Source organism: Mya arenaria, chromosome 14 (assembly GCF_026914265.1).
Source record: "Mya arenaria isolate MELC-2E11 chromosome 14, ASM2691426v1".
NCBI classification, from domain to species: Eukaryota; Metazoa; Mollusca; class Bivalvia; order Myida; family Myidae; genus Mya; species Mya arenaria.
Window position 1 is genome coordinate 3,887,602 of NC_069135.1, and position 15,064 is coordinate 3,902,665.

Genomic DNA, 15,064 nt, shown 5'->3' on the forward strand with positions numbered 1-15,064 from the left:
AGCCTACATATCAGTCTGCCAAAAGTCATTGTCGATAACTGGAAAAAATAATTCATGAGTCCCATAAGTGCTTACTTGGTAACTTTGGTGGGGTTTTGTTATTTAAAGTGACGCTCCTATTCAAAATTAATACACATGTATGACAAACATCAGTTTTGAAAAAAACTTCGAACTTCTTACTAAAAATGCATTTATGGAAAATAATAATTTCTGATAACATGATTGTAACCGTGTATTTAATTGCTGAACACACACATATATTAAATGATTGGTGAGTGCTAAAAGATTTACTGTGATCTACTATAGTTTCATAAGGTAAAAATTGTGTTTTCTGCACCTTTCTTTCAAATTAAACTCGGTATCCTTCATAAGAACCATTGTTTTCGACATTTAATCATCCTTTTTGTGGTATATTAAAACATTTGAATTAATTGCGGTAAATCTTATTTCGGAGTACGAGCGCATCTTGGAATAAAAACCCATTACTCTAGAAGTGATACAGATGTTTGTGATCATCAGTCTCAGGTAGTGTGTTATAATATTGAAGCCTAACAGTTCGAGTTGGTCATAACACAACATCTAGCAGATACCTGAGTGGTGTTTCAATTGTCTGTCGCATTTTACAGTGAAATGACCGCTGAAACACCTTGTATCGTCTGACACTGTCTCCTGGAGTGTTATGTTAACCTTTTTTACCTAGTGACCTCATTACCCAATACGACCAGTATTCGAACTTGACGACAAAGGTGAAAGCTGCAGAATATGTCTACTTATCAGTTTTACACTGGTGTTTGAAATTTGGAATACATGGACCATTTTTGTATAGTAGTCACAACTTCAACTTGTCCATTACTATTGTGTCTCAGCTGTTATGGCTCCATTTTGTTCGAAGTTTAAAACTCACAGAAATGTACAAGATTCTTTAACAAAGATACAAAGTTTTATAAGTTCCATTCTGTTAGCTGAATTTATTAACTGGATGTATTTAAATACTGACGGCTTTACAAAATAGTATTTCTTTAAATAGTTCCTTCTAAGAGCATCAAAATAAGAACAGATGCATATAAAGTGAAATTCATATTCGATATCCAAAGAATTACAGCATTGACAATATCTTTCAGCTCTAGGTATGTAATTTCTGGCATATCTACCAGTTTGAATACGAAGCTGATGAACAAATAGACGTAATCGCTTTAAGTAAAATCTTAAATTTCCTGGTAAAATATCTAAGTAAGTTTCATATGCAAAACATGATTTAACTGTTCTATATATATCCAATACGCTACAATTTTCAACTGTTCTGAACCAATCTTGTTTAAAAGTATCGTATAATCTACACTTGAAAGCTTCAATAAACACCGCTACATCAATATTTAGAACATAATCAAAGACGTGCATGGCCAAAGCCAAAATCATTTAACATTTTTTTAACATTATAAACCCAATTGCGACAACCTTTAGCGCAATAATACACAGCTCGGTTATATTTAAGGAATGAATTGCGGGTTGATGTCATTATCGGGGATATGAACGCAATTGGGTTACTTTGACCAACCCAATTGCGTTCATATCCCCGATAATGACATCAACCCCGCAATTCATTCCTTATATTTACACCAATAGTTCATTATTTCATTCAAGAATTGTTAAAAAACTACTTCATTTCATTTAAGAAAACCTTTCAGTAAACCGTTCTTACCCATTCTGTAAATAGAACGACCCGATTATAACCGGAAACATTTTTTTCAAATGACGTCACAATAACGCGGGAAAAGATCTACTACTTGAAATCACTTTAAAACGTAAAATTGAAACACTTCTGGCACCAATATATTTAAAATATAATAAATTAACACTTTCTAAAATGTTGATCTATATTTTACTGGAGCTGCTGACACAATACAACCAATAACAAGATCAATAGCTCTCATGTATATTGTTATGCAATGAATTACGATCCGAACATATCCGAAGATGTTGCGTTCATCGATTGCCGAAAGGCAGTTCATTTAAGGGATGGAAGTTGAGGTGTAAATATACTGTTTTGATAATAATATTGTCAGTGGTAACAATCTTGAACCAATATTTTAATATATGAATGTATCTATGCAAATACAAAGGGCACCCCTAATTCCCCATAAACACACGTGCATTGCACGTATTAGTTCTAACTCTCAATATTTTTTTACAAAATTTTAAGTGTATTCTCTCTATTTCTTTATAGAGTTGATCGACTTTGCAAAAAAAAGAATAGGAAGGTGTGAAGCACAAACATCATTGCTTACATTGTTATTGTTAATCGCGCCTCACAGTAATATTTTTTTGCTTTGGTTGTCACTTCAGGTCGAATTTCGATGCAACTTCACATGATTGTACCCCGGCATGAGATTTGTCGCACATATGGTAGCATTTGTGATCTCATCGGTAAAGTAATGGTCACTCTTAGTGGTAAATGGAGCCAGACCACAATTTCATAATATTTCGTATCGTTTTATCACAGAAAATGTGTTGAGATATGTGTTAATGATTGAAAACGTCGTTCATTTTCAGAAAAAAACATGCGCCTTAACCACTTGACAACCAGGACTTTGACATAACGGATGGTTAGTATGACCTATGAACAATACATTTATAACATCACATGACAATGTCAAAGATCTATTCCCACAATAACGGATCGTTCATAGCCGTTATAAATGCTTATTAACATTGTGGTATTCAAAGACGATATTTGCGCAAATATCAACATTTGCTGAAGGGTTCCGGCTTTTGATATCTAAGTTTTAACACTCCTAATGATTTGTCGCACTTCACTTGATTTCTTATCACAAAAAAGTGCATGTTACAAAATAGCGTCCTCAAAAGTATACTGTGAAACAAATGTGTGTAGGCAATTTGACAGTTCTAAGAGCTGTTCTAGTATCAAGGACCTTAAAATGTCCACACATACAACGTAAAACATGTCTCAGGCTGTAATGTGGCTAGTTGGAAACCCTTGCAATGAAAATGTGTCACAAAATCACGAAATTAACGATGCGAATCCATTAAAATGTTATTTGAACACCGGCTGTGGATATTTCTGTAAAAAAATATCTTAGAGTTTTAACTTTGGCACTTTTTAAAATATTTTACCGTGTCACTCCGACATGACCAATTCAGTGACACTTGTCACGTTCCTGTGGCAACTCTCGTTTCTAAAATCGTTGACGCGTACAAATATTCATTGAATCTTCGAAATAATATGTTTACTTCACTGACATACGTAAACCTCCGGACTGTTATAATGAAATCAATTTAAACTGATTCGGCTCGGAAGATCAGTTGTTCGTATGGGAGATAACTTATGTAAACCATTTTCTGTTTGTTTGTAAGATTTAAACCCCTTATATTGACACGCGCTTTGATACCATCCATAAATAAAGGATAACTAAGCCGCATCATGTGCTTTACTCTCAATATACTTTATACTACAAACACTTTATATTCTATATACATCATATAAGTTGTACTCTATTTACTTTATAAAGTAAATACCTAAACTTCTTCTACAATAGAGTCTATATTATTTGTTCTTGATACACTTTTAACTCCATATACTTTATATTCAATATACTTTAAACTTCATATAGTCAAATACGTTATACTCTTTATATTATATTTACTTCTTCGCACTCTATATCCTTTGTTCTTCATATACATTGTAAATTATACGTTTTTCTCCATAACTTTTATATCCATACACGTTATAGTCTATAAAATGTAGATCATGTAAACTCCATAGTTCAAATACATTATTTTTAATATATGTCGTACTTTATTTACCATATACCTTATACTACACATACTTTATTTTCAATATACGTTATAAATTTTGCACTCTATATGCTTTACACTATCTGAGTATATACTATTCACTTTATATACTCGAATTCATGTACAGTATACTCTTTATACGTTATTCTCCATATACTTTATACTCATATACGTTATACTCTATACATTATATACGCTTCATATACTTTATACTTCATATACGTGATACTCTATACAATATATGCTTTGAATACTTTATACTTCGAATGTGTTATACTCGCTTCATTTACTTTTTACTTCATATAAGTGATTCTCTATTCATTATTGTTTCGTATACTTTACACTTCAAATGCGTTATACTCTATACTTTATTTTAAATACTCTCCATTTACGTTATATGACCGCCGGCCTGAGAAAACGAACCTTATCGCATTTCCGAGATATTGACGGAATTGCACGAAAACTCCCGAAGAAATGCGGAAGTAAATACATAAAATAAAAAAAAGTAATTGTTTGAAAAAGTCAATTTTTATGGCGAAAACACCATAATATTTGATATTTCGATGTATCAGAAGGTTGAAAGATGGACGATTTAGAAGTAAGTATAATTCCATTCATGAAATATACTTAAAATTGATTTTATTCCCCTTTTATTTTCAATCGTCTGCAAGTGAAAACTAAAGACGCTTTCTCAAAGTAATAATGCAGAAAGGTAAGCATATGGTTCATATAAAAGTTAATCTATATAAAAAACTGTTTAAATAATGATAAATGTAAACATGTAGAATTATAATCATGTATTTCTCAGTAAACAATGGACAGAATACCAACATTTTTTCTAAATAAACGTGTTCGGTAAACTCCGTACGATAGTGTATGTGCGCTTATCGATAAATCAATACCTTGATGCATTGCTTTCTAAGCTAGTGGGGAAATAGCTCAGACGGATAAGCGCATGTCTTGTAATCATACGTTCCAGGCTCGAGTCCGGAATAAAGCTTTAATTTTTAATAAATTTTTAGAATTTTTTTTTTACAGCTGATACAGCGATTCTATGACGAATTCTTTGGACACAATTCAACGATATCAAGACATTCACATGAAATTGAACTACCTATAGGTATCCTTAACTGTTCATTGACGCTAAATGACAATTGTTTAATAATAAGTTAAAATAACATACATGCAATTTAATTTCATGATATTTTTTTTTTGAAAACTAAATCATCATTGCTATTTTAAGAATTCACACTATTTGAATACATAAGCAATTATTTTGCAGTAGATGTGTGGATCTTATTTGTTTATTCGCAATAATAAAGTTATATAACGTTGCAATACATTATTTTAGTTTGTATATTATGGGCAAACATAACTCACTAGGGATACTCTCTTTCATTGCAGTAACGTCTGATGATGAAAATGATGACAATCAAGTGGCATCAGAAAATGTAAATGATCATGTTATCTCGGAACATGATGATTACATACCAATAGTAGAATCATGCGACACATTAGCGACTGGCTGCGATTGTACTTCTATGTGCATGGACTCTATTGACCGTGAAGCTGCCCAAGCCCATATTGACAATATAAGGCAGTATACAAAGGAAGAAAAGGACTTATATATAATGGGAGCATTAAACCGGATGAATTCAGATAAAAAACGAAGCCGGTATGGTGATCGTCAGCGTACGCGATACGACTATAAGTTTGAGGGTAATGTTGTTTGTAAGAAAACATTCATGTGTGTGTATGACATCGGCCCAACTCATCTCAAGAACCTCTTAAAACATGTTAACGAGAATGGAAATGTTCCCCGTTGTCATGGAAACCAAGGCCGGCGGCCCATTCATGCGTTAACTTTTCAAGAAATTGAAAATGTAATATCATTTTTAAAGAATGTTGCAATTGATGAAGGACTTCCCATGCCTGCAGCACCCAGAGGGAGAGCCAATGACGCACCAGTTTTCCTCCACAGCTCCACCACAAAGATGAAAATGCATAAATTATATGAAAAATCGTGCATTGAAGCAGCCACAAAATGTATTAAATATAGGACGTTCTGCAGATTGTGGCATGAGCTTTGTCCAAACATCAAGGTAAGTAGTACTTAGCACATCATGCTGCATAAGTTTTTCACATTTTTCATTTCATCAGCTTTTTTATATATGTTTTGTCCAAACATTGTGCACCATCATTGACACTAAACGGAGTGCCACGGATGTAAATCTTTTCAAACAATTGGTTAAGCACGTTTCTAAAAGGTAAGCCGACCGACATGTACAGAAATGTAATACAGTATTCAGTGTAGAATAGAAATACATGGGAAGAACAGCTTTTTTTTTCAATGATCATGTAGAGCGGTACATCAAAGAATCTTCTGTATGTATTATATTAAGAATGCGATAGTTATGTTTTTTATTCGAGATGAATGTGTTCGTTTCTAGCTCAGTGATAAATAAAACGTTAACAACCTAAATAATAACTTTTTAAAATATTCAATTCTTTTACAGATCGCCACTCCCCAAGAGGACGTGTGTGTCACGTGCGAGATGTCACGGAAAGGAGTCGCTGATGCCACGACAGACGACGAGAAGCTAGCTGCTGCATCAGCTCTCGAGAAACACATCAATGCGACCAGAAAAGAGCACAAGGTATTTTATTGGTGTTGAAGTTATTATTATGATAAGTTTATTATTCAATGGAAATATATTGAAAGAAGAACTTCGTTCGGCTACACTATATATGTTTGCCCTCCTAATGTACTTCTTCGGGTTGTCAAGTTAGCGCAGTGGTTAGCGCACTCGCTTCTCACCTAGGCGACCCGAGTTCGATTCCCGGCTCGGGCGCATGTGAGTTTGGTTGTGGTCACCCAGCCGGACAAGTGGGTTCTCCGGTTCCCCCCACAACACAAGACCACACTCTCGCGTGAAATCGGACCAACGAGAGTGATTAATATAATGTTGTAATAACTTGTTTCACAATCGTTGTATGTTTAAATATGTTTAAACTAATGTACTTCGATGCAATTTCAATGAAAACAGTCGCTGAAATTAGACTATATTTGTTTAACATTTGTATTGAATGAGCTAAATATTTCATACTTTCATAAAATTATATGTACATGTCTTTGTATTCAAATTAGGTGTACAAAGACTGCGTTACTACTGCTATGGACGAATTGAGAGGCACGGGTCGCCCTACAGAGCCAGTCGAGCCATGCTCAACTGACTTTCAGCATGCACATTACACGTTCGACTTTGCTCAGAATTTGTGCCTGCCACATCACAGTCGCCAGATGGGACCTATGTACTTTGTCACTCCTAGGTAATAAGTCAAATATTTTCGTTTAGAAGCATTATTTTTTAATGACTCTGACCTTTGCGCCTAAATAAGTGTTTTCACCCGTTTTTATGTGACAATATCGTATCTCTAAATAGTTGATTTCCGAAAACAGATTCTGACTATTTAACAAGATGTTAAATACATCTATTTACAGAAAAGTTCATTTATTCGGGTTTCGGGACGACGCCCTTCCGATTCAGTATAATTTTCTAATCGACGAAGCCGAGACTATGATGCAGGATGGAGGTGGCATTCACGGGCCAGATGCTGTAATTTCGCTCGTGGATTACGCTCTGACAGAGTTTGGGCACGGGGAGCGAGTGACTACTCTTCATGCGGACAATTGTGGCGGTAATTAAAGCTGCAATCTCACAGATATGCCAATAGTACAACTGTTTTATTTTTTGTTTTTGTAATTGATTGCTGACAAATAATCAGATCTCTGATTTTCATATTTCCGTTCGAAAATCAATGTTACATGGCTTAAACCGTTATTAACGGGTTACGAAAATTGCATAAAATATCAATCTTTGAACTTCAATATATTTTAGTAATGAGTATAATTGGTTATTTCTAAAACTTAATAATTTTCAGGACAAAACAAAAACCGCTACCTGCTAGCGTACTTCTGCTGGAGGACCATGATCGGCCTTAACGAGGAGATACGCTATTTGATGCAGGTAGCAGGTCATGCCAGGTGCATAATAGACGCTGGGTTCGGGCGAATCAAGGCGCTTTACAGGCGAACGGACTGTGAAACCTTGAGCGACCTAGGTTAGCTAAAAAGAAGTATTCTCGTTCAACAAAAACAACAGACTGATTTAAGTTTATTTAAATCAAATGATTGAACAAAAACATCGAAATTATATCGTGAATGTGGTAATTTTTAAAAATCATTTTCAGAAAACGTTGTTGCATCTTCTTCAACTACAAATGAGGCTGTCCTTTACAAGAAACCTGACGGGACCTCGAGGTTTGAATGGCGGGAATGGAAGACATTTCTTGGGGAACAGTTTCGTGCACTAAAAGGAATAAGGTCATATCAGCAGTTCCGATTCACCTCTGAGTCGCCTGGCATCATTTTTTGAAGAAAGGAGAAGACAACGAGGAGACGAGCTACTGTGTGTTCCGTGGTGGAAATGTATTGCGAAGTAGACCGCAGGAAGTACAAGCTGCTGGTTTAAGCCGCGAGCGCCAGGCATACTTGGCAACTCACGTGCGAAAATACTTGCGGGCGAAGAACAAGGACACAACATGTCCGCTTTCTGAGGAATAGTGCCAAGTGTCTGACATCACTGAATAAGTGGACATATTTTGGGTGTGAATTGCTATTGTGCTGTTGTTTGTTGTTAAAATACAGATTGTAACGTTTATGTACACATAGTTATTGAACATTGATAATTTAATGTTTTTTTGTTGTTTTTTTTAAAATGCTAAAGACGATGGCTTGAAAACACACTTCAAGATACTCTGCGAAACATATAGGGACTGTTTTTATATCATATGGGTATACAGCGTTTATTAAGGTAATATCACTACGGGAGATCCTTCAATATGTTTTATCAAATATCAGAATAATTATATTAATTAATAGAAAATTTACCAAAAATTTTTGAAAAATAAGCCAGCGATATTTTCATTCTAAATAGCAGTCCTCGTTGCCATGGTTACATCAACATTTATGCAGTGTTTGTGCAGTTACCGAAATACTTTTCTATTGTTACCATTCAGTTAAAGTTTCAATTTTTTACCAATAATTGCATGACAGTAAACTAGCAAATGATTATATGTCTTCGTTTTTGTTTTGTTCAACGTTCCAAGATCGGCATGGTGATGGTCTTTGATATTGAAATTAAGCATTAAAAAAATTATGCATTTCATTTTAGTTGGTATTTTTAGAACACACAGAAATTGTACTTTGTATTTTTGCAAAAAAAATAATTTTGATAAAATATGCGATAAGGGTCGTTTTCACAGGCCGGCGGTCATATATACTTCATATACGTTATACTCTATACATTATACTTCATATGCGTAAGCCGTTATACTCTTTACATTACATACGCTTCATATCCTTTAAACTTCATATATGTTATACTCTACACATTATATAAACTTCATACACTTTATACTTCATATTCGTAATCGAGGTGGTATTAAGTAATTTTCCTTTAATGTTCCAAATTCATTAAAATGAAATTATTACCCAAATTTTTCCAAAACAAAATAAAATGTACTTAGGTTGGTATTTATTTTATAAGTCATTTAACATAATAAAAACTATCCTTAAAGGGACTGTGTCACAGATTTGCACCAAAAAAGTTTTTTACTGTAACGAATCTCAGGACAATTATCTTATAGAATGTGTTACGCTTTGATATCATAATTGTAAAAAAGTACCAAAATGTAAACAAAACAAAAATTGTGTCGGAGACCGGGTTCGAACCCGCTTCGCCAAAATTGAAGCGTTCATAATCGCCACATACAGAAGATTTTCTCTGGTCCCAACGTCTCGAGAAATCTCCAGTGCCTTATAACAGGATCAAGCCATCTTTTTTTTTTATTTATTTAAAAGGCCGATTGTTTCTTTACTTTGTTTCGTTGTATTTTTTTCTACAGTTTTCGGATACATACGTGCTGTGAATACGTTCAAGATTGTGAAGTGCACACAAACTTAAATAACTATCATGTACTCATTATAAAGGGAATGCAGGCTTTACTTTCAGGCGAACTATTTGTATCGTTTAAATACGAATACAATATAGTCGGGGTTCTTTTTCTTAAAACATTTCTGTTCAAATTATAAAAAAATATATAAATTGGTGTCAACAGTGACATTGTCCCGTCTAGAAACAAAACATTCGAGACATATCTTTTTTCGTCTTGCATTCAATACATAATTGTCCTTTAATTTTCATACATGCGTTTTTTAAGATAATCATTCGAGAGCAATGTTATATTTGCAATTCTATATAATTCAATATTTTTAGATTATCGTATCGTTGAAAGGTCGAATTGTGTTATATCGGTTGTTAACAATATGATATGAATACTAATATAATCACCGTACTCTTTTTGAATAAGGCCTATTTAAACTTCAAATCGAAACAGGGCATGGTATTCTAACTTGGTAAATGTACGAACTCTGATTTGTCGAACAGTAGTTTTAAAGCGTCAATTTAATTGGTATTTAAATTCCCAGCTCTTTATGAGTGACAGATTTAAATCTATGTTTGTTTTGGTAAATGCCAATAGTGATTTTGTGTTATGACTCAAAGGTAATCCGCTAAGACTTTCATTCATAAAGTCAATATAGTAGTAATACATTGTATTTTAACCACAGCTCATTGCCTTACCGCAAAAAATATAATTATTTCAGGATCCTCGGTTAAATAACTACATTCTCTTCATGTCAAAAGAGTTACTAAACGTGATAGATAACGTCTAAACAGTCATTTTCCTATCAGATAGGGAAAACATTAACTCGCTTAAAATACTCATTTGGACAAAGCCCATAACTAGCCGTCTGCTTGAGTCGCAGATGTTTATAAAGAATATACTTAAATTGACACCAATTTAAATGATAGATAATATGAACCATTTAAGAACCATAGAATTTCACTTATTTTGATTACGTCATATTATGACCGTTTACTTCCGAAAATAAGCGAGATCTTATATAAAACGATACCTCATTATATTACGGAAAGGATATTTTTTACGATGTGACTAACCATTGAACTTATCACTCCTCTACCGTGGTGATCTTATCGAAAGATATTTAAAATATTTACCATATAAAGAAAGTGACTACATACCCGCTACAGGTGTAAGAAAACAAAAGGAATTGTTGGCTTTGACTAATTTTCAACTGGTAATATATCTCATAAATTCCAGGCCTTGACATAATAACCAGCTGGACACGCGGTATTCGCCTTCTACCATAGGTGAGTTGTTTCTATAAACTATTCATTGAAAATACCAGAATTGAGGAAACCGTTCATGAATTATAACTATAACAAAAACAGTATTTTGAAAATGCCTTTAATCCAGATATACCCAATATCTTGAAAACAACATTTTTTTTTTAAACATTTTCACCATATGGACATACTTTATGGCACCAATGCCGTTACAAGGCAAACAACTCAAATAATTAAAAGAAGAAATTACCATCGTCGTAAACACCGGCGTTTAAACTGCATTTATGGGTCGTGTTAAAGTATATTAGGTGTTCGGATTCTATTTCATATAAACTGCAGTATCGTATCATTTTCATATACGACTTAAATACCCACCAGCTGCAACAACAGATCTTGGATCGTATCATTATACATACTTCCTTCCATCAGGCATAACGCACAAAACTATGCAACTGCCTTCTGACGGTCAAAAGCTTATTGTATATTTGTACAAAAAGGAATGAAATACTATAAGATAAGAGACAAAAAAGATTCATGTGTCAAACAAAGTACTTAAAAGAGTGTCAGTTCCTACAAGTGTCAGTTCCTACATGAGTGTCACTTCCTCGCTCAACATGTGAATAGAGGTAGACATGCCATATTGTAATAAATATGTTTTATTTATCTTGAGTTTATTTAACCCAGAACCCAATAATCTGTTTCTTAATCTACCGAAGTCGCCGTAGAGCATTCCTTATATGAGCTTTACTTTAGTTTTAAAAACAGTTTCATGCATTCAGTATGTACTCTTTCTATTTCGCTTAGTTCTTCCAAACCCTGGTTCACAGCCATATTACAAAATAGGTGCAACCGTATTATGATTAAAGTAATACATGTAGGATTCTTATTTTAATATACAAACTACTTACTGCTTTTCTTGATCAATAACACGCTTTCTGGCATTTGCAAAATTTCTATTCTTTGCATCGGAAACGGCTTGATATTTTAACGTTTGTACAATTTCATATCTTTGACCTAACACAACAATATTTCTATCCCGTCTTGGTATATGAGCATGTACTAAAATCTTTGTTTATTTTCTGTAAGCTAAAACAAATCCATGGATAGTATGAATTCGACTTCTTCTTTTTTTGCAAAAATGACTGCGTGCTCTTCTTCAATGCTGTATTGTTTTTCACATAACTCCCCAACGAATTCCTAGCTTGGTGGACAAGAACATCACCAAGCATTGTGACACCATTATCTATCATACTCATGTCATCTAGCTCCTTATTGTTGTTTAACAAAGTGTAAATTATTATCATTTATCTTTTGGTCATCTAAATTTGCCAATAAAAAACTCACCCTGTTATAAGGCGTTTAAACCGTAACTCAAACGATAGCATTCAAACCCGTACTCTTATCGTACTGTCAATGACTTTAGCTGGCATAATGTGCAGAAGGTATCATCTTTTTTATATCAAGCAAATAAATGATAGATGTTTTCCTTAATAAAGCCCTTATTTAACCAAATTATATAAAAAAATGACTATACAGAGATTTCGTTGAAACTTCGGTCTATATTTAGTTTGTATGAAATAGAACCTTAGTAAAGAAACAAGCTTAATTAAACATGACAGTTTCACAAATGGTCAGTAATGGCAATACCGACTTGCACAAATTTCTAAAACCGAAGATATGCCCTATTGTTCATTGACGACGAGAATTACCAATCTCTGTGATCCATAGGCCCTAAAGTAACCTCCATTAATATCAATGCTGTGACCAATAGGCTCTAAAGTTACCTCCATTGATATCAATGCTGTGATCCAAAGGCTCTAAAGTTACCTCCATTGATATCAATGATGTGATCCATATGCCCCAAAGTTCCCTCCATTGATACCAATGCTGCGATCCATATGCCCCAAAGATACCCCATTGATATCAATGCTGCGATCCATACGCCCCAAAGAAACCCCATAGATACCAATGCTGCGATTCAGAGGCCGTAAAGTTCCCTCCATTGATACCAATGCTGCGATCCATATGCCCGAAAGATACCCCATATATATATATATATATGTTGCGATCCTTATGCCCCAAAGATACCCCATATATATATATCAATGCTGCGATCCATATGCCGCAAAGATACACCATATATACCAATGCTGCGATCCATATGCTCTAAAGAAACCCCATAGATACCAATGCTGCGATCCATATGTCCCAAATATACCCCATAGATATCAATGTTGTGAGCCATAGGCCCCAAAGTTACCTCCATTGATATCAATGCTGCGATACATATGTCCCAAAGATACCCCATAGATATCAATGCTGCGATCCATATGTCCCAAAGATACCCCATAGATATCAATGCTGTGCCCCATATGTCCCAAAGATACCCCATAGATATCAATGCCGTGAGCCATAGGCCCCAAAGATACCCCATATATATCAATGCTGTGAACCATAGTCCCCAAAGTTACCTCCATTGATATCAATGCTGTGAGCCAAATGCCCGAAAGTTACCTCCATTGATATCAATGCTGCGATCCATATGCCCCAAAGATACCCCGTAGATATCAATGCTGTGATTCATATGCCCCAAATATACCCCATATATATATATCAATGCTGCGATCCATATGCCCCAAAGATACCCCATAGATATCAATGCTGCGATCCATATGCCCAAAAGATACCCCATAGATAACAATGCTGCGACCCATATGCCCCAAAGATACCCCATATATATCAATGCTGCGATCCATATGCCCCAAAGATACCCCATAAATATCAATGATGCGATTAATATGCTCTAAAGATACCCCATATATATATATATATCAATGCTGCGATCCATATGCCTCAAAGAAACTCCATAGATACCAATGTTGCGATACATATGTCCCAAAGATACCCCATAGATATCAATGCTGCGATCCATATGTCCCAAAGATACCCCATAGATATCAATGCTGCGATCCATATGTCCCAAAGATACCCATAGATATCAATGCTATGAGCCATAGGCCCCAAAGATACCCCATAGATATCAATGCTGTGAGCCATAGGCCCCAAAGTTACCTCCATAGATACCAATGCTGTGAGCCATAGGCCCCAACGTTACCTCCATTGATATCAATGATGCGATCCATATGCCCCAAAGATACCCCATAGATACCAATGCTGCGATCCATATGCCCCAAAGAAACCCCATACATATCAATGCTGTGAGCCAAAGGCCCCGTAGTTACATCCATTGACATCAATGTTGTGTGTCGATATAACTAATCACTGCGCAGAACATTTTGCCAGGTATTGAAAGCAATGCATGTGAACGTGTACTAATTGTAATGCCTTTAACCTCACGTTTATGTATGTTTATGACCGTCCCCACCCTCCCCTTGCTTTTCACATATGGTATGTTTATTGTTTATTCGATCTTTGTTGTTGTTGTTTTTTAAATTACAAACCGAATTAAATTGACTGCAGCAGGCCAATAATGAAAAAAAAAACATATGTGAGGGCGACACTTACAAATAATTACAATGACTGTACAAAAATATAATATTAGTTAAGTAAATACTACGAATAGTATTCACAAACAAGACGTATAAGGAAAAGAAAGTCAGGATTTTGTAACAATGGTGATGAACAAAGTCAATCATTCGTACGATAACTTGCAAAGGTTTGAAACGAACAGTGACGTAACTGTTCTTGGGGCACGTGGAATGGACGGTAAAACTTTCCGGAAACCACTCGGTGATCTCGACTGGGGTACCTCACTCTCGTTCTTGTCTCTGAATGTATTGATAAAAGCTAATTTAAAATAAAAAAGTCTTATATCATAGCCAGGTTAAACTCGAAGACAAATGTTTAAATTTGCCTTATTTTGATTACGATAGGTTCTTAGTATTTTACATGATTAATAGGTATCATATTCCATGGTCTTTCGTTAGTACACTCGCGTTTTATCAACTGTCACATAATGA

General features: G+C 34.7%; 1 protein-coding gene across 1 annotated transcript; it reads left to right on the forward strand.

Annotated features, from left to right (window-relative positions):
* Positions 1-5,335: 5,335 nt before the first annotated feature.
* Positions 5,336-8,945, forward strand: LOC128218085 (uncharacterized). The gene is made up of 6 exons (XM_052925622.1): positions 5,336-5,915; positions 6,330-6,470; positions 6,962-7,143; positions 7,316-7,512; positions 7,756-7,935; positions 8,065-8,945. The coding sequence occupies exons 1-6, from the start codon at positions 5,355-5,357 to the stop codon at positions 8,247-8,249; spliced, it is 1,446 nt and encodes a 481-aa protein (XP_052781582.1). The 5' UTR covers positions 5,336-5,354; the 3' UTR covers positions 8,250-8,945.
* Positions 8,946-15,064: the final 6,119 nt, after the last annotated feature.